The sequence below is a fragment of the Lepisosteus oculatus genome, chromosome 6 (assembly GCF_040954835.1).
Source record: "Lepisosteus oculatus isolate fLepOcu1 chromosome 6, fLepOcu1.hap2, whole genome shotgun sequence".
NCBI lineage: Eukaryota > Metazoa > Chordata > Actinopteri > Semionotiformes > Lepisosteidae > Lepisosteus > Lepisosteus oculatus.
The window spans coordinates 8047828-8070331 of NC_090701.1; the positions used below are offsets into that span (position 1 = coordinate 8047828).

The 22504-nt window shown below is 32.2% G+C and overlaps 1 protein-coding gene across 2 annotated transcripts in view; it reads left to right on the forward strand.

Moving 5' to 3' along the window:
- LOC102686477 (cadherin-12-like) overlaps nucleotides 1–22504 on the forward strand; it is a 119358-nt gene that overhangs the window by 88127 nt on the left and 8727 nt on the right. For both annotated transcript variants that reach the window (XM_069190931.1, XM_069190932.1), the window contains exons 7-8: nucleotides 11298–11551; nucleotides 19861–19997. In XM_069190931.1, coding sequence (XP_069047032.1) covers nucleotides 11298–11551; nucleotides 19861–19997 — 391 coding nt within the window. The remainder of the gene's footprint in view (nucleotides 1–11297; nucleotides 11552–19860; nucleotides 19998–22504) is intronic.

Sequence of the window (22504 nt, forward strand, 5' to 3'; positions counted from 1 at the left end):
TGTTATATATATGGTAACACATTCAATTTCTTAAGTGTCTTAGTAACACACTTTTTTTCTAAGGCAATACAACTTGAAAACATTTTAATTGTAATTTTAAGCTAATTTTAATTGTATTTTATTAACTAAACATAAATGTAATCACAAATGGCTTTTCTCTACAGTACAGAGTTCTAAAAAGTTAATTTCACAAAGTATATAAACTTTACATAACAAAATAATACTTCCTCATTAATAAAAATATGTATTACAATGTCTTTAGAAATATTTTTAAAATTTGCCTTATTCAACTAAAATCATTTTCATCAATAACCACGTATACAGATACAGTATGATGATATCAGATATGATGAGACACATATAAAAAAGAATCTAAATCTAAAAAAGCAGACGCACTTAATGTATATAACAATGAAGCACTTTGCAGACCAGAGTGTGAGAACAAAAATGTTAGCACAGTAACCAAGCCTGTCATAAAGATCTGCTAAGCAAAAATATATCTTTCTCTTGGTTCCAAGTGCTACTCTACTAATGCCCATTTAGCAAGAGTTTTTTGTACCGAGAAAAACAAAAAAAAAGTCATAGTCTGAATAGACTATACAAACAAAATCTCTCTTCCTTTGTCTGCATCTCATGGTCATTTTTTTTAAATTCTTCACACCATGCTACTGAATTCACCATGGCTGGTGGCAACCTTTAAATGGATTGAATCATGTTGCTGAGACACTTGTCAATTACCACATAGTCAGTTGTGTGACTGCAGTGCAGGGAAAAAAACAGAAAAAAAAGACACTTGCCAATTAACATACAGTTATATTCAATAATTAAATTATTTCTATACAGTCATAGTTATATGGTTATTTGAATCTAGACTTATTTTCCTAGAATATATGTGGTTAGGACTTCTAGATTTTTTTGTATAGAAAGTATACGTTTTTTTTAACAGAGGCATCTCTTCTCAGGCAACATGGTGTTTACAGATTTGCTAAGGAATATGGTATTGCTTCTTCCTCTTTGCGAACAATAAAGTATTCTGGTTTTGTTACACTGTTACTTTCTGCTCTATGTTTTGGTTATAAGAAGCAATCAAGAAAGGTAATTGCATTTTTGAAGACAAGTTTTGCATATGAAAATTTGCTTTTATTTAATTTAATACCTTGATGACCCATATTTCATCACTGCACAGGCTGTTATCGGGCCTCAGTGAATATATAATCAGAATCAAAGGTCAATTGTCATTCTGTTTATGCATGTTTGTTTTAAAAAACTAAACCATAAATATTCTGAATATTACATATTTTTATATAATTTTGATTAATTGGCTGAGATACATTAGAGTATCTTTGACTGTTGAATAAGCACTAAATCACTTCATTATTGGAAGAATTGATTGAACACCTGTCATGAGGTAATTTCACCTACTGAATATCAAACAGGCTAAACATCAAGAAAGAAAAATCACAAACAGGAAGAAAAATACCCTGCATAACAATAACTTAATGCCAATTTTATGCTGAATGCTAGGTTACCTTAGGTACACTCACTACTAGAGGATTATTAAGCATAACGAACCAATTGTAGGGGAGATTCAAGTGCGTTGGTCTGTGCAGATACCTCTGTTTACTACAGAACTCAGCTTGTGGTGATTTATGGCAACCTAAATCCACAGAACGGCACATTGGTCTAGCCCTGCATCCTCACTGCATCCTCTGTGCTCATCTTAACATGAAAATGTGACATTCCTGCAGGATAATGCATGCCCTTGTGTAAGAATGACTTTTTCTGTGAGATAAGAAGGTGATAATTATGGCATGGCTGCATGACTATAGTATAGTATTTAGTATATTTCATTAGGTGTGAGCCCACCGAACATTTATGAGATGAGTTGGGATGATGTATGACATGTAAGGCTCAAAGAACGTGATTAGACTATAATGTTTTACAAGATGAATAGGACACATTCAGAAAGTATCCACACCCTGGTGCAGAATTTGCATTCCACAGCTTGCATAGCTTCCAGCAGTGGCAACTAGCCTGTGACATTACTAGTAGACCCCAGCTGATACAACCCTTTTCATGAAATATTTTATGTATTGTGTTTATGTTAATATTTTATTTTTACTTAGTATAGTGAATTATATATATATGTTAATGAATTATCTATATCATATCTAATAAAATGTTAGTGTCAAAGTTATATTTTTTTCATATTCCTATATATTTTTTAAACAACTTCACTTTCTCACTGGTAATTAGAGTTTCATACACATAGGGCTAGGCAGGATTACTACAGTATATCCATGAAAATTAACATCTGGCTGCAAATGACTGCAGTAAGGAAAGCTTTGAGAATAGGTCTCTAACTATAGTCTCTATCAAACAGTGTGAATGATCTGTAGGATGACACAATGACCACTTAATGTCACAACATACAGTATATTCAATTAGGAATAGAGCATCAGTACTCATAATGAAATGAGGATAATATCCCTCTATCTCAGTTTTCTCTAGTGTACAAAATGCCATTGCATCAAAGTTTGAACTTAGATCTTTTTTTTTTATTTCTTATATAAAGTGAATATTTTTTCTCTGTATAATAAATAAATACAAAGATTTGTAGAGATATTTGCTAAAAGGATCTGACAAGAAAAAATCTTAAGGGAATCCATTCCATATCACTAAGTCTGAATACTCTGGTATCTTTAGTTAAATGGATAGTTGCTCTACATTTACTAATAAAAGCTTTTGAAGAGTATTTGAGTGCAATAGTCCCTTGAGTAGGAGAATAGGGGATACATACATTATTGCTACGGATACATGAACAGTGAATATTTTTTCACAAATAATTTCTACTTTTTCGAGAGATGTGGCAAACAAATTGAAAGCAAATAAAGCTGAAAAAACAGTAATTCCCCCTTACCAGTTCTGTTGTTTAATAGTGCATAATTGTGTTTTCTTATTTACTTTACACAGTTCACGATTAGCTGCTTATATAATGACAAAGATACTTATGCATTTCAATTTTTTTACTTTGTACTTTCAGTTACGTGTTATATTAAGTATATCCACAGAATAATGGAATGATCCAAAAAGTAAATAAATGAGACTTCAGCATTCCAGAGTGCTTTATATGAGATATGTTCTGAGGTATTCAGCTTGTAGTGCTGACATTTAGAAATGTAAACATGCAGGCTTATGAGAGTAGCTTCTGGAAGCTAGACAGGGAAAATCCACTGGGATAGATTTCCCTCATTACAGAGAGATCATGTGCAAATTCCTGAAGCTAAACTTGGTCTTCCACAATAAAGGGACTGGTAAGGTCTGCTATGGGAGAAGACTACTCAAGAGAGTGAATATATGCTTCAATCTCCAATGCTGGGTGTGTTTTGTAAGTAAAACATAACCTAGACTTTTTAAACTGATTGAAAAATATACAATCAGTAAATTAAATAAAACCTAAATCATTTAGAACATGGCTCTAAACAAGTAAGTTTATGATTGATTTATTAACAATGTAAAAGCCTGAAAGATTCTGCTAGATATAAAAATTGTTAAACTTAAAAAAGATTAATGGATTGGGGCTTCATAACTCTTCAAAGACTAATGTGTTCAGTGATGCTATAAAGAACAGTAGGACATTACACACACCATAATAAGGATATGAAAAAATAAATGGAGTTGGGAGAGTAGAGTCTAAAACCACACCTTTAAATAGTAGCCCTAAAAAGAGCTTTTTAGTTCATAGTTTTGCCTTCACTAGAGAGTGTGGGTCCAGCGAAGGGGTACAATCTGTTCTCCTCTACACATTAATAAAGGAGAAAATCTACTTTTATTTCTACACAATACAAATATGTCATGGTTATCTCTTATCACATAATAAAATATCTCACATTTCAATAGAAAATCACCATAGAACTCTGCTTATGTATGAATGAAGGAAAAACACTAGAAATCAAGCAGAACATTGCATGATTTCTAACACATTTACATTTTCACATAGCACTCTATAGTAAAAGTATTTTAAAATCCAAGAGCCACAATCTGACATTTTAATGGAAACTTACTCATCAAAATATCTGTCCTTGATAGCAATCATAGGTGTACATTATTATGAAGTGCATTTTCCCATTTCAACCTAATCATGGTTATAACTCTATCAGACATCTGGCAAGTTGTTACTGTACAGTACCATTTAAATAATCTTCAGGTCAGACTACTGAAGAGACATGTACATGTTGTACTTTTTTATTTCTACATGGTCCTCAGTTTCATTGCCAGGCAGATGATACTTATATCTTTGCTAAAACATCTCCCCCCTCTGATTTATTGCCTCATTAGTTATTTTTTGTCTGTGTGAAATTTCTTGAAGCTAGTGACAAAACAGAAATTATACTGGTGGAATATGGGAGTTATTTGATCCTCTCACGTCTTGTGAGCCCCATGCAAAAAGCCGATTACGGGCTTCTTTTTCATCTTGGAAATATTGCCCACATTAGGCAATTCCTAAGCTTACTTCAATGTTAAGTGTTTCATTAATGCTTTTATAACATCAAGGCTTGAATTCTACAACTCTTTGCTTTGTGGTTTACTAAACACTCTCCTCAGTAGGTTGCAGTACTGTATATCCAAAACTCTGCAACTAGGCTACTAAATCACTTTCGACCCTGACTACATATTACTTAAAAGGTCATTTAAAAGTATTTAATATACAATCTTATTACTGACTAAGGCTCTGAATAATCTAGCTCCATCATACAATTTCCAACCCCTTTATGTATACATTCCTTCCTGTAGGCTCTGTTCAGATGAGGCTGGTCTTTTGCTAATTGTGTCTAGGACTAAATGTTGGACTTTTGGTGACCGCGCTTTTTCTCTTGCAACTTTTTATGGAACACTCTTCCAGCTTCTCTACAAGAGGCAGATTCATTGATTATTTTAAAATCTAAACTTATGGTTTATATTTAAATTTAAGGAGCCGACAGTTTGTCTGATTGTCTTACAGTGTGTCTTCTATGCCCTTGCTTTATTGTATTTATTTTTATTTTATTTTTATCAATATGAGCAGTGTCCTTTAGTTTTTGAGGTAATCATGAATTTGAAAAAATGAACTGTGCTCCCATAAATTACCTTTGTAATTTTCCTTTGGATTTGGGCAAAGGGCTTTGTCTATGTTTGCTCTGCAGTTTAGTTTTCAGTGTGCAGTCTAATTGCCTTGTTCTGTGTGTAATTAACTGCACCTAAATGTGTTTAAGCAAATTAAGAAAGCTGTTACAAAGGTGATTATAAAAAATAACATGAGGTTTGGGTGAGGGATGGTTATGCTGGGTTTGGGGCAGTATAGAGAAGCCCCTTATCTGGAGATAAGTGTAAATTCAGAAAACAAAAATAACTAATTTGATCGATGTAAAATGTAAAGAAATTAAAGGGAATCTCGATTAATGAATGAATTTATACCTAATGACTTGTTGCTAACTCACATAACATACAGTAGGAATTGCCTAATTAGACTTCTTAGTTTTGAGGAAAGAAATGTTTACCTTTGCCTGAATTAATATTTTTCTCACCTATCTTAGAGTTGATCAATTTTCCTTCCTTATTTGCATTCCTCTTATCGTCTACAGCTCTTTGGCTCTTTACACCCAGTGACCAGTCTTCAGTTTATTCTGACACTGCACATAAGTTAACAGCAAATTACCTAACAGCTTAACAGCTGAAGTAATGTGACCGTAAATTGTTGGAAAATCATTGAACTGTATTACATAAATTTACAAAACCTAAAAGTGTGTATACTGTATTTATTTTCATAGCAGCAGAAGTAAGATTAATTATTTTTCCATCATATAGACCACTGTGTATATGAAAAATGTTTTACACATTTTCGAATCTTCTTGTTATTTGTTTCGTCTTTTCATTATATAAGTGTATTTTTTTTAGTGAATGCCAACCTATACTACATGCAATTATTTGGCTTTGTCATAATTGTCCCATATTAAATATGCAAGGAACAAGCAATTACACACATAACATAATCATCAAATGAGTTAGCGACACTATTTTTAGAATTATGTACAAGACGTTTGTAATGCATTTGCTCAATACACTTGCTTTCAAAAGAACCATTACAGATTTAAAGTGAGCAGTGCCATCTAGAGGCTTAAATATAATCAGTGAGTTCTAATCAATGAAATGTTTTTTTAACATACTGAAAGGCAATAAAAACACAATATACAGTATGAGCTTTGGAACTAATTACATTTTTTATATTTTCAATGCTTCTCAGTATATGTTATACTTTAAGCAGTCTTAGTTGAAAATCAGAGAACCTAATGAGTATATTATCTAAACTATTCTTTGTTGGATCCTGTTATTTCTGATTCCCCCACTTTATACAGATTATTTATGATACTGCAGTAGGTCTGATTATAATTTTAGAATTTGACCATGCTAATTAAACAGTTTGTTAAACTTAGCACTTTGTCTTCTGGTTTATAAATGTTAATGAAACTGAAATACTATAACATTGGCAAGCAAGGTAATTCCTTGCTTACATGCTTGACTAGTGCTTGACTAGTAGGAACATTGCATCTATTTCATTTTGCAATCATCTTTCTGGGTCAATATTTGATGTTCTTCCTTATGGACCAGAATTTTTCAGATCACTGATTCAGCATGGTACTCAGGATTGTGCTGTAGAGGAAGCCATCCTTCATACCTCCTACAAACCCCAGTGTCCTGCTTAATTCCCATTCTCAGCTTGCATAGTCTGTCCTTCCTGAAATTACCCTTAGTAACAAAACAATTTCCCACTTTTCCCCCCTTTCTTCTTTGAAATGTAAGTACTGGCACACAATGGCTGCTGCATGTCACCCAGGTTGGTGCTGCACTTCAGGGTTGTATGATGTGGGTTCACTCCAATTTGTAATACAATTTGTGATGCATTGGGTTAACATTTCCATGTATGAATACAAATATAATTCGCTATTAATGCAGTATGAATCATATGATTGTTCCAGAGGTGGTCATGAATGCCCAGATCATGACATTTCCTCCTCCTTTCTTCAAAATTAACTTTGATGTACAAAGATGATCCAACAGAGTTTTAGAAGTTTTATGGACAGATGACAGTACACAAAAGTTATAACCAAAGTGATGAAAGGTTACAGTGTGGAGAAAAGAAAGGAATGGCTGATGATACAAAGACCCCAAGTTCATTTGTGAATCATGTCCTATTTGTGGCCACTGCAGCCACTTCTGGAACCAACTCACTTGTCTTTACTGATGACGTAACTAAATTTGGTAACAGCAGCATAGATTCTGCAGTTTACAGATATTTTTTTCTTAGTTATGTAGAAGAAAATGCTTCCTTGCTTAAGGGGTGGCTCATCACCATACAGGATGGAAATGATCAAAAACAGCCTATGCAACTAAGGAGCTCACAAGAAGAAAAATGCTGTACATGCAGTAAAAGTCATAAGTATGAAGGCGCTAAAATGTTTGTGTTCCCAAAACAAGAAGATAAGAAGGCCCTTTAAGTTAAGATGAATAGGAAATGGGTAGTACAGTAGGTTCATTGTGGATAAAAAAAATCAGCCTTAGCGTTGCCAATAGATCAAGTAAGTGTGAAAGAAGAAAACTACCAGGATCTTCACATGCAAACTCTGCTGCCCTTGTAGAAGTAGATGTAACATGACTGCAGTAAGTTGTGAGGAATTGCCATCACTTAAGGTTGCACAATTGGTAAATTGTTATCTTGCCTTCCTGTTCTATTAGGATGATGTCTGACTGCTCAGTCTGAAACACCCCAGAGATCCCCCAGCAAAATCAGATAAACACAGAGCACTTGGCTGCTTACTGTACAGTTATGTTTCCAGTTTAGGTTTGTCTTATAATATGAAAGAAAACCAAGCTGAAGATCTACTGGAAAAAAAATGGACTTATGTTTTTCCATTGCACATTCAGCATCATTAGACTTCTAAACTTTGTTCTGTGCTGCTAAGCATGATGTAATTTGTAATTTGTTTCACACCATTTGTTTAAAGGCAAAAGCAGTCATCAGTCACAGAACCTTTGCCAAATTTTACAGCACATTTACAGTTCATCATAAATTAACATTTTGTTGTAATTATGTAAATCAATAGGAATTAATAATCTATATTGGAGAAGCATGACACTATAGAATAGTTGGTCATTCATTGTATTTTGCACCTGCTGAGGTTTAATATAATCATATTAAACATCAAATAAAAATATTAATATTTCCAAGCGACCCGTTGAATGGAAATAATATACCATAAATTGTTTAATATTTAAATAATGAAGAAGACTATATCTACCAACGTGTTACACATCCAGTTCACTATGTTAATCTTAACAGTTAGGTTTTGAAATGATTTGTGATAAAATAATGAAGACATTCTCTTTTAAGATCAATTACCATATATATATATAGGCCGGCTTCATTGACTACTATCAACCCATGTTGAAAGAATGGAAATGTTATTGTGTTATTGAACTGAATACAAACAAATGGAGTTTATATTAAATATTTATCCCCCTGTTTCTTCTTCCAGAAAGCATTTGGAAGCTTCAAGCATTTTTTTTTATTCTGAAAGCCTTTACAAAAACATTCAAATGGATAGGGAAAAAAAGACATTTAAGACATCACCTCGAGAGGCACATTAGATGAAACTATAAATATAGATTTGATGAAGAGATAAGAGCGTTTTTGTAGGTCAGAATATCAATACTCTTCTATCTATTCAATTGTTGGGGAATGTCCATGACTTTAGTTTTATTTTTAACTTATTTGCATAACAAAATGGCACATACACTTACATTTTAAAAGAAAGGAACAGCTTCATCCTGCCAATTATTAACACACACAAGAAGAATGATTTTCCTTAGATACTGTAGATAAAAATCAAAACAAAACTTGCATTATTTTGCTCTATAAGATTTACTTGTATGAATCACTTCAGGTGCTCAGAAGCTACACATTCACATATCGAAGAACTTGTTTGGAAATGAAATTAACACATATGCTGAACATTAACATGTAGAGACTTGTAATAACTTGAAGTACTCTATATCAAACTGAAGACTATTAAAATCTAATAAACAAAATAACAAACAGACAATAACAGAAGTTAGAAAAGTACAGTAAGTCCATAAGAAAGGTTATAAAAGTGAGAGAAGGCCATTTGTATAGCACACATGACAAACCACAATTGCATTCCTACATTTCCTACAGGTTTTACTGCATATTACACTTCAAATTAACAATGAATGTGAGTACACTATTAACACCCTTACCACAAAGCCACTATTGTTTTCTTGTTTCCTTATTGATAGCTAATAATAAATAATAAATCTGTCGCTGTTATAAAAATACGTCTGAACCAGTATAAGTCTGGGTGTACAAACTGTTGGACCAAGTATGAAGAAAAAGTATTGAAGAATAATCATTTAAAAAAGCATTTTAACTTTTGAACTTATCTAAACCATCAGAACAAAAGCATGTAAATCTTTATATAGAGAGAGAACTGTTCAATTAAAAACTATGTAGGTACACCCCATAGAGAATAGTCAAAGCAAAGAGCTCAATATAAACTAAAAGTCTTTGCCAACTGTCAAGCAAGTAGTGCTTTTAAATTGAAAACAAATTCTCACAATAATCACTGAGCAAAATGTCAGTAATAATAATAATAATAATAATAATAATAATAATAATAATAATAATAATAATAATAATAATAATAATAATAATAATAATAATTTCTTACACTTATATAGCGCTTTTCTGGACACTCCACTCAAAGCGCTTTACAGGTAATGGGGACTCCCCTCCACCACCACCAATGTGCAGCATCCACCTGGATGATATGGTTCTTAAGATAATTGATGCAGTGTGGAAAGGGTCAATAATTTTTTCTCTTAAATATTGTACAAAACAGTGCATCAGGAAATAAACAAGAGTTAGTACAATATGAGTTATTTTTTTCCTCTGACAAAGCTCTTGTGGAAAAGTTATAAATCAGGCTTAAACTTGGAAAAGACATCCAAATATTATTTCCCAATAAAATAACAAAATTATACCAAAATTTAACAAAACTATGCTAGAATTAACCGATAACACATATGTACAATCTGCATGTTCTAAAGTCTTAAATCCTGTATCCACCCTATTTTAAAAGACATAATCCACATGTTGACCAATAAAAACAATGCATATTATTCAAATCTGCCTTCCTACAACATGGTTGGCCAGAAGTGAATGACAATCAGTTTCCCCTCTATCAATGCACCACCAAACTAGTGAACAGTAAACATAATAAATCAGAATTTTCTAAAATAGACAACACACTCTCTTTAACACTATTTAGATTACATAGCCTGAATTCAGTCTGCAAGACAAATCAGAACAATATATTTTTCTCACAGCTCAAGCATTGGGGGAGGACAAATGTGGTGGATGATGATGATTCCTTTTTTTCTTTCTTTCTTGTTTCCCTGTCAGTTCTTCTTTTGTCCTGTCTTCCCTGTATTTATACTGTGGTCTCATTCTATTGATGCTAGCTGAAAACCTCCACAGGAACGGCCAGTCACTGTTCAATGTTTATTTTTGTATCATGGAAATATGATTTGCCATGAAGTTAATCAGCCAGAGTAAATAATTAGGAACAGCCTTTGATCATCAGTATCACCCTGAGTTTACTTTCCTCTTAGTCCACAGACCACTAAGTAAAAACATAAATACCTAAGAAAAGAACGCCATTTGTTCTACACTTTCTGAAGTTCAGATTTTGATGGGAAAAGCAAACATAATAGAATGCTGTTATACCCCCATCATAACAATATTAAGATGCTGATTTTTTACAAATTGAAATCCGTACTATCCTTTTGTTCAGGGATATATGATGAATAATTTGTACATAAAATGCAGATGGGTTAATTTAAGCATTCAAAGCCTTTCTTAATTTTTCAGTTTGACAACATCACAATATTGAATCAAACTCTAAAGAAAACACAATTCTTTTCCTTTAAAATGAAAAGAAAAATGTTCTTTATTGGATGTTTGATTTTTGCAGATGTTTCATGTAGATAGCACCTGAAGATTCTTAAATTAGGAAAAAAATCTTTCAGCAGATATGCAGTTAAATGTTATTATTTCTGTCCTTTCCATACAATGTATGTATATTAATCACTTAATACAATGTAAACCATACATATTGTGATAAAACAATTGTGATTTCAGTGATAAATAGCAAAGGAATTACATGACTGTTTGTGTTTTACAGCCTTTGGACTATGAAACAAAAAAGTCCTATACCTTCAAAGTAGATGCTTCTAATGCACAACTGGATCATCGCTTCCACAACACAGGACCCTTCAAGGATACAGCAACTATCAAGATTAATATTTTGGATGTTGATGAGCCTCCAGTATTTGACAAGTCTTCGTACACTATGAATGTGTATGAAGATACCCCTGTCGGGATCATTATAGGAGCTGTAACTGCGCAAGACATGGATGCTGGCAGCAGTCCTGTAAGGTAATCTGTAACTTCATTTATAATTTAAGGTAGTTGATTAGAGTGCTTTATTCTGATTTAAGGGGAACCATATTGTAGGTGTAAACTTATTTGTGGAATTGGATTTTAAAAAATACAAGTAAACAAAACACAAATAAATGACCTCTCTTTTCAGAGTGCCAATGACATATTTAACATAGATGGGAATTGTAGGACCAAGGTGTCTACTATTTCGGTGTGATCAGAGCAGTCTAGGCTCATGGTGAGACCAGTCCATCCATCCATCTAATTGCTCTATCCAATACAGGGTCATGGGAAATCCAAAGCCTCTCCCTGCAAGCAGCAGGTGCAAGGCAGGATAAACCCTGGACAGGATGCCAGTTCATACGAGACCGACACAGACACAAAAATGCACACACTCATACCACGGGTAATTTTCCCAGAAACCAATTAACACACCAGTATGTGTTGAGGACTGTGAAAGAAAACAAGAGCAGCTAGAGAAAACTCATGTGAGCACAGGGAAAGCATACAACGTCATGCATAGTGCACCCCAGGAAGTGACCACAGGGCCCCAGTATTGTGAGGCAATGCTCACCACTGTGCCACCATGCTGCCCCTGAGATCAGTCCTTAAATATAGGTTTGTTTAGTTTGAGAGTCAGTACCACAGTGAGTCACTGATAAAGCTTCTTGTAAAAAGTTTGTTTAAATAGATGCTGTATATTGAATGGTTTAGCTATCATCATTTACAGTACATTTACACTACTCCATTGGGAATTGAGGTGTGGGCTCTCTCAATTTCCTTGCTGGGGAAATTGTTAATGCAGTTTGTATCAATTAGAAGGCTGACAAAACTGTGCCAAGTAATAAACTAATACATCTGACTTCATTTACATGTAGAGTTATGGTAACAATATTTAGAATTAAACTACAGGAACCACGTACTGTAGTTTTACAATGAAATATGATTTAAGGTTATTACTCAACATTAATTTTGAAAAGGAAAATATTGCTTAACCAAATTTTAAGAGTTTAAATAAGCATCTACAACAAAGGATATAGAGAGTATATGAAATGGTGTATTTAGTTTTCCAGAAGGTTATGATTAAATTTGATAAAATTTTCAGAAAAGGTTCTTATATAACAGCAGACGGAACATGCAATGCTATAGATTTAGATTCAGAAGGATATTGTTTCTATAAAATCGTATATCTCAACTTACAGATAGTAGGCATTCAGGATAATGTACATGAAAAAGAGAGTACAGCTAAGGGATGAATGATCATATAGCAGTGATGTAAAAAGTGGACTATCACAGGGATCTGTAATTTAGATAAAATTATGATAACAAGGGATGTCACCATGTTACCAAAATGTATTGGTGCACTGCAATCAGTCCAATAAGTTCCAGGTCTAAGGGGAACGTTCTACATAGGCAGACTGAAGAAACTGAGCCTTTTTAGTTTTGAACAGCCAAATAGGTGACCTGTTACAAATATTCAAGATCCTTAAAGGCGTAGAATTAGCAGTTAAACATAGCTCTGTAATACTCATTTCAGGAGCAGCACAGGTTGGATCTAGACGGATGATATTTTCCACTACCCTCTTTATTTTGATGTTAAAAACTTTATAGCTGAAAATCGTTAAATAAATCTTTTAAAAGCACAACTCCAATGCCTTTTAAAACATGTTAATATATTTTATTCATTTCCCTCACTCTGCTACGCAAAATAACCTCTTAGCAGCTTCTCTTATAAATTCCTCAACTACAGCAAGTCAATCTGAATTTCCTGCTCAAGTTCAAATCACAATTCAGATCACTTCTGCAGTCTGTTCTGCAGCCCAACAAGTGTGCTCTTGTCCTTTGCCTCCTTCATTTTACCTGCCTCTATAAATAAACCTTTTATCCTCTCCTTCATCAACTTTCACCACAAAGCCTTCATCAAGAAATTAAAGACAGCTGATACTCTATACTGATCTTAAGTAATTAAGCGTTACCTCATTCTCCAACAAAGCATCATTCCATTTGCCCTCCCACTGCCCAACACCTTCTACCAGATCAACAGTGGCCTGAAGTGACACATGGCCAGAGCTCACTGCCGTTGTATCTCAAACAAACACCAAAATACAAGGAGAGAAAATATACAAAAGCTTTACCTCACCATGATGAAATCTTAAACTGAAAAAAAAAACAGTTTAGCCACAAATAGCTTTATCCTTATTACGGCTTATCAGCATGGCATACAGTAGCTAGTGACACAGAGAAACAAACATATACAGTATGTGTGTGTATTAGAAGGAACATCCTTTCAGGAAGGCAATTGCAATTAATGAGTATGGACATGAATGTTTTACTCTTTGTCAAATCATAATAATGTGAGAGAGGGAACTGTCTTATATCATATAATATATGAGACTTTAAAATGCAATGTTTTTAGCATCATTGATATAAATGGTCTAGAAGAAGATGACAAATACAGGTATGCTGTAATATCTGCCGTGGGAACAATTTACAGTGTCACTTAACAAGTCAATGAAGTTGCACATTTATTTTTTTCGTATGAAGAGCTTTTCATTTGTCGGAGCTCCCAGTCTGCCCATTGCTTTGTATAGAACAGAAACAATAAAGATTTATATGGATACTTCATCATTGTCCTCTGGGAGGAGGCAGTGAAACTTCTGCCCCTATAGATACATTCAATCATCTGGTACAATTTATTCAGGCAGAATCAGACCCACAAGAAGTATATGATCCACTGGGAAGGAGAATTTTTTACTTTTCATAACACCTTGGTAACTAAGTATTGTATTACAACTGGAATACCAGGATTATACTTGGGGCCCTCAAATATATAGCACCACAAACATCAGTTCTTCCAGTTTTGTGGTCTCTAACACATTTTAGACAATATCCCATATCTGAGAAAAGATATACTGTACATAAGTTTATGTTCTGGTACTATTCCATCATTTTCATTACATTTCCTAAATAAAGGCATATGAGTTTCTAAACTTTGTGTTTGTGCAGTCTTTGCTTTTTTGTGAACTGAAGTATACTTAAATTATTTCCAAGCATTATCTTGAATTTCAAGTGATTTTGTCATTTCTATTTGTACAAACTTTCTATTTGTACGCAAAAGCTCGGGACTCTGGTTTGAAATATTCACAACAAGTTTAACACTGTTTTAAACACCATTTTTAAAATCAATTGAGGATTTTGTGGATTTCACAGAATAGAGTTATACAATCACCCATATTAACACCATACAATAGGTATGACAGGCCTGTGTTAGGCATGATTTGTCACAATCCAATGAAGCACTACAATATGGAACATGAGTGAAATGGACTATGAAAATATTGATCATATAATAATTTTGAGGAACATAAAATGGGTATGTTGTATTATTTTACTTGAAGATATGCAATGCTATTTTGTAGTCAGAATTGAAGAGTCTTTTTAGTCTTTTAAGTTAGGTTTGCTATAATGGGTAAATAGTATGAAACTTACAACAAGCAGACACTCAAACACAGTTAATAAGGCTCAGAATATGTACAGTACACCACTGAATATGCATGAAGCAAAAACTGGAAATGATTGGTTACTGGAAGTTTGGTTACCAGAAAAGTTGGTTATTATGGTAACATAAACTGTTCCTTTAAGCTTCATGTGCACAAGAAAAAAAAACATTGTTTTTTAAATGCATTATTTTTTAGAGTTATGTAACTTTAGAGCTATGCTATCTGACTCCCATATTTATTTCCAAAGTTTATGCAGGTGAACATACTATATACAGTACAGTTTCAAAAGCTGTGAAACTACATCAGGCTTCAAGAGTATTTGTTTTAATATAAATTTTTTATAAAGTGTAACTAATGGAAGAGGTTCGACAATACAAAACTAAATGGATAGTTCTTGCTTAGCTGTTCAATATTTCACAGTAACCCAGATGCCATTGTTGTACTATGGAAAACAATTAAAAATGTGGTCATACACTACACAAAAGATGGAAGAGTGCTTCAAGAAGATGCTGTGCATAGAGAATGATGTTTTAGAGTGCTTCATCATTTCACTAGGGTATACTACTATATATATATTTACAGCTTTTATTTCCATATAAAAGCTCACAAAGGGACTAAAGAATTTTAAAGTGAATTTGTCTAAGCAGAGTTTAAAATTGAACACTTTCAACAAAAACAAAATAAACTTTCTGCTTATAGTGAGTTCTGGAATTCTCACTAATCCTAATGAGTATCCTAATTACCTCCTAGCGTCTGCAACACATTTTTTATACAACAGATTTATTTGTCCAAGGTTATTTGTAAAATGACTAATAATTATTTTCATACTTTACAATGGTAAAGAAGTCTTAATTTTCTTTATTAAAAAATGATCAGCTATTTTGTTTCAGTCACATGCAAACCAGTGTCCTTCCACATCAGATTTTAAAAGCATGTTTTGCAGAAATTAAGAAATGTATGAAATATCAACATAGAAATGAGAATGAAACATAGAATTTTCAACCTAAAGATGGTTTTAAATTCAAATTGTTGTAATGAAATGTGAATGTAAGGTACAGGATGATATTGCCAAGAACACTTGATCCTTGCTTTGTCTTAAACAAAGTAACACAACAGACAAATTATGTACCTTAATAACCTATTTATAAATTAAAGAAACTTTAAGTTTCCATAAAAAACTAAACGAATGGATTGGTACAAGTACGAATGAAAATCATACATAACAGTATACTGTACCATTATGATATAAGTATTATGTAATTTTCCTGTTTCTTTTCTGTCTTTTACTTTTGTGTGATTGAATTATAGGTGTCAAGTATTTTAAAATTATTAATTTAATTTAATTTTCAACACATTAAAATTATTGTTTAGTGATAAACAAAATCCTTTAATCTTCAGATAATAGGTAAATGCAAACATTTTTACTGCTGTTTTACATATGGCATCAGAACTGTAGAGACTTCTCACTTAATTGACAGTCCACTTTGAAGAACAAGTGTGATTTCCTTTGTGTTCTCATTAGGCAATCTGTCTGTGTGAAACTCTGTGAGATTTAATTACTGGGGCTTTTCTGGAGGCTGTTGCTGCGAATAGATGAATCACCTGCACAGATGTTAGGTCTTTTGAGTGGAGCTATTCAATTCAGTTCAGTGAAAATACAGAGCTAGAGTGTAAAGAGCATGCAAATCAAAAGTCGAGACCCTTATACCAAGAACCAGAGTGTTATAAATTTTAAGAACAGCAAAAGCCACAATTAAAGGGTGTAGAAGCATATTTTGCTTTGCGTTTACTCACCTTTTAGTATGTTATTTTAGTTTAAATTCCTGTATACATATTTATTGGAAAGCATCCATTATCTTTGAGAAACTGGAGTTGCCAATGTAAAATACACCCAAGCCCTGTGGCATCAGTTTGGTGTTTTTAATGTACATTTTGTCATAAAACATCATTCAGTACATGCTAAAGAAAAGCATGTTCTGTTTGTAAAGCCACTTTGCTACATTTTCACATCCCAACATTTTTTGTCTTCTACTTTCCAGACACAGCAACACTTACGGTACAACCATTATGTAGTTTTCTTTTTATAGTGAAAAATTTTCCTTTATGTGAATATGGTTGGGTTATACATTATGTGTCAAATATATGTCCATATTGCATGGTGCGTGTGATAATGATGTATTATTAGGCTACATTACAGCAAGAGTAGATTATTTCTTCTTTTATTCTTTTTAGCTATTCACTAAAATGATAAAGCAACTTGATAATATATGCAGAACGATCTGCATGCATAATATATATTTGTTATAAAAGTTTTGCAGTAATGCTATGCTGGAGTCTTTCATGCTTCAAAATGCAAACTGTGCTAATGTTCTCTAGGGCATGTATTTAAAAATGAAAAAGCTACAAAATTATTATTATTAAGAATATAAAAGTGTTCTGTTTAAATGATCATTATTTCAGAAATTAGGCAGTCTACAAGAACTGATACTAGTAAATTACACTATAGCTGACAAATTTGTTCACAACTTTCATGAACTTTCATGAACTGTAAGTAAATTTTGTTGAAGAAGAGCAAATTTATTCTTGCTGGCTTCAGCTCTTGCTCCCCCGTGACCCAGTAATGGATAAAGCAGTTAGAAAATGGATGGGTGGAAATATCTTTTTAATTAACTGCTCTACTTTCTAAATAAATTCTAATAACAAATTGTCTATGTATTGAATGTCTCAGAAAGTTTCTAGAAATATTTGGGAGTCACCTCTATTGTCAAAGGGTATTAAAAGAGTCTGCACTTACAGTAGATGCAGAATAGTCCATACACAGTCATCATGAGTATGGTAGTTTTGTCTGAAGATCTAGGTAATTAATTATCAACCTCAACAATCCTCATGACAATTAAAAAATATTTAAAAAATATTTAAGAACTTTGAGGTGTTTGTTTCATCATCATTTGGAAGGACGTTTATGATTTCTTCCCAAAATATTTAGTCAGAAAAGGTTCTGTGAGATTGCAAGATTAACTCACACTCTGGACAATGGTTAGTAATATTAAGAAAACTTTGGTTCAAATGACTTTGAATCTGGAAACAGAAGCAGAGCTCCAGAGCAACTTAAAAAAAACAAGAATTTGCCAATGAGGAACAAATTAACTCCAAAGTATGATGGGACCAAAGGATGTGACTGGATGGAATTTAGTATTTGGATGGTCTCATGAATTGTATGATTAGCTTAGATGGGTGAAATCAAGCTGTAATGGACTGTCATCCCGTCTATGGTGTATCCTGCCTTTCGCCTACTGCTTACCAAGATAGGCTCCAGATCTCTGGCAAACCTGTATTGAGTAAAGCAGTTAGAAAAAGAATAGATGGGTGAAATTCATTTCTATCTTTTTGAAGCATAAATGAAAAAATGAAAGGTTTTTACACTACTTACAGTAGTATAACTAGTTTTGCATTCTGTGAAATTATTTTTACATACCAGCATATTTTAAATTCAAAATAATTATTAAGTGTAAAATCTATAAATCTATAAAGCCTTGATTTAGTGCTCTAACAAAGACACGTTTATATTCACTAAATCAAGAGAATAGGACTTAATGCATACATTTCAAATGATGATTTTGTGCCTACACATCTCCACATTTTAATATATGCAGCTAAATGTCCTGTTTATATATTCTTTCTGCAAGAAACAAGAAAAAGAAAACTGCATTTTAAAAGTGAATTCCTGTATTCCAGTTCTATGAGTTCTTTCTTTTTGAAAGCAGGCAAAGTAGTCTTATTTTTTCTACTCAAAGTACAGTACTTTTTTTATTTGCATCACTCGGGTTAAACCTTTGAAGTAGAAATTTAAATTCAGTAGTAGAAACTAATATTTTAAATGTAGAGTGAATGCATTTAAATTAATCAGTTAATTATATTAATATTTACATTTAAAGATATTTAGCTTTAAATTTAACTCTAGCTGAAGTTCTCTTCTTCCTAGTTGACAGTTCATGTACTATTCATGTTTATGTTCAAACTTCAAATCTCTCTGTTTGCAGAAATAATAATATAAAGAAAACATGTACTGGAGGCACATTTTTATATTTGACAGTGTTGATCCATGTAGTCATAAAAATCTGCATCATTTGCTGAGAAGTAATAAGAATTTAGTCTGATTTATTTTTTACAAAACAAGAAGATAAAAATAAAGGGTAACTAAAGTATAGTTGAATCAGCATACTGTATGTTATACTGTTGAGGATTTGTAATGCATACAAAATCTTATATGTAATGTAAAAAAAAATACCTCCAATACATTTGAAGGTCTCCTGTGAGAATAAGTTCAGTATGCTGCAAAACTTACATAGTACACCCTAACAATAAAATACAATTCCATTGATAATATAACATATTATTTAACATGTTGCATTGCTTCCATCTGTGAATTACTGTATCGGTAAGAAGCTTTGAAACATAGTGGTGAATCTGCAAGGTTATTCCATTCTCCCATCAATTTCATTTTTTCATTGATTCTTATTAATATGATTTTTAACACACTCCCTGCTAGTTAGTGGTAGGTATTTGATTGGATTTTTACAAAAAAACTGGAAAAGCTTACTAAAATGAGACTGAAGGCTCAGACGTTATTTAAGAAAAACTAATATGTATAACACCACTTCATCTTTAACTTGGAAAGAAATAAAATGAATACTATAACTCTAATAGAGAGGTCATACCCATTTTTACAGGAATACACTATTTTTAAAATAATATATAACAATATAATTATTATTTTCAAATAATAATACATTTTGTTATTTTCAGGTATTCTATTGACTGGAAGAGTGATTTGGACAGCTATTTTGACATTGATCCAGTTAAGGGAACCATCTCTACAAACGAACTGTTGGATAGGGAAAACATTCCACAGCATAATATCTCCATTGTGGCAACTAAAGTTAGTAAGTATGACAAGAAATCAATTATGAGTTATGATTATGTCACAGTGTTTTCAGCGTTTATAAGAACACTATATTCCATTATTTTAGTATTCATATTCATTTTAATTGAAGCCACTAAGTACCATCTTTGGTAGAGATGTTTAACTATTATGATTTGTATTGTGATTTTTATATACCTAGTCAATATGTTGCTTATGATTCAGAAATGACAATTCTCTGCAGAAATTGTTTATTCAGTATTTTTACAATTTTTCATTTTATTACAGATATTACTGTTATTTTCCATCATTTTATTTTATGACCTACATTATTTGAAAAACATACAGTATTCCAGTGTAAACATGAGAAAATTCTATGCCTACTAAAAGTATGTGCTATTGTGATCAGAGCAATCATTATTTTTATTACAATTTTGAGAAATTTTCTTTTGTCTTAGGCATTTACACCATATTCAACTGTAGTAATAATTATACAGAAATATGATTGTTCATAATCAGTTTGGCATAAGGGTACTGATGTATAAAATCCAACCAGACCCATACTTTGATTTCATACTGATAAGCAAATTTCCATAGAGCATGTGGCATCTCATGTACCTTCTGAAGGTTTACCGAAATTATGTACTGCACTAACAGCAAGTTTTTGTAGAATTATAAATAAAAATGTACTCATAAAGCTTGCTACGTTACAGTATTACAAATTGCAATGTGGTTGCCATACATTATAAATAATTGCATTCTGTTTTAAAAAATATTCTTAAATAAAAGGTCTGCTGAACATAGAATTCTTGCTATTTCCATTGGAAGTGAACATTTTTGATAGCTGGCCAGATACTGTAGCTTGATTATTATATAATCAGTTTCTTGGAACAAGTATCATGCTTCTGCTGACCTGTACATAATGAGAGCATTGTGGAAAGAAACAGAAATGTCTGTCAGCAACTTATCTCTTTTCCCTTAACATCTGGGTACTGAAATCAAGTGTTAAGTGCTTTAGAAGGATAACACCATCATTATAGTTGTTTTCCCCTCATTGATGAGATAATTTAGGAAGAGCTGACTTAAAAATCAATAACTTTAATAAAAATAAAGATTTATTCCTATGACAAAATAAGTTTATTACCTCAAGTTAAAAAGGCTGAAGTAATACTTAATAATAAAAAAAAATCCAAGATTAAAATACAGACTGAGAGATTATCACAGGAGGTTAGTTACAGAAAAATGTGAAATATTACATTTTGCAATAACTGGGCTGTGGTATGAATAAAGAAAAAGGGATACACTTGTGTATTTTCAAAATAATTGTATGAGGAAAATAAAATAACATAAAAAACTTTATTTATTATAAAAGTACAAAAACGTTGACTTAGATGTGCTAGTATTATTGTTTAGTGAAATGGTACCATCTAGTGGGGATAAAGGCAAACTTTGAAAAAAATAATTATTTTATTATTATTATTATTATTATTATTATTATTATTATTATTATTATTATTATTATTATTATTATTATTATTGTGTTAGAATGTATGTATAAAATATTGAAGAATGAAACATATGGAGATCAAAATGACAGCTAGATAAATTTGAAAATATTAGGAAAAATATAGTTAATGATTGTAATCCAATAAATCTAGTTTTATGTGGGTCAAAGTCCTTGGTCAAAGAAGGTGTCCGAAGTTTAATATCCAGTTTAATTATAAGTAATTTATATACTGTATCTTGCTTTCTAAGCTGCACTGGTAACTTCTAGCAGGCACAGCACTTAAAATTAATAACATATACCTTGATGATTTGTTCACAAAAAAGATTGTTGATTGTTATGAATTCAATAATATACCACATATAAAAATACAACCGTTTTATGTAGTGCTATAATATACATATTATATAATATACATATATATAGTCATATTGTGCATTGCAGTTTACATTTGACTTTGTGTATCAGTTTTTACTATATACAGTACTGTATTTAGTATTTTTCATACCAATTGCTCATTCTATGCAAACTATGTTTAATTAGCAAGTTACTGCTTATAACTGAGGGAAAGGTCTATTTTATTAATGTGCGTATAAAGGTATCTTTTTTAGGGAGAATAACATTGATAGGGTGCAATTTTAGCCATCTGGAATATGGAAAGCAGTGGGTTCATTGATATTATAATCCAACATTTAATTTATCAGTGTTGAGTCTAAAGGGTTTTGATTAATTAGGTTTTATCTGGACAAAGTGTTATGTAATATGAAGTTGAATAATAAATATAAGTAAATACATAAATATAATGATTTTTACATCTACATTTACCTGCTATAATGTAGATGCAGTATATATGATCTGTCTGTATTTAAATGCCTCAGTTGTATGCCCTGTGAATGGCAACAATATGCCACTGAAAGAAAAAAGGAAGTGTGAAAGTTATTGTTGGAGAGCCAAAGCATGTGAAGACAAATATGAAACAGTAAATGTATGTTCTTTGTGAACTCATCATATTTTTCAATTACGGG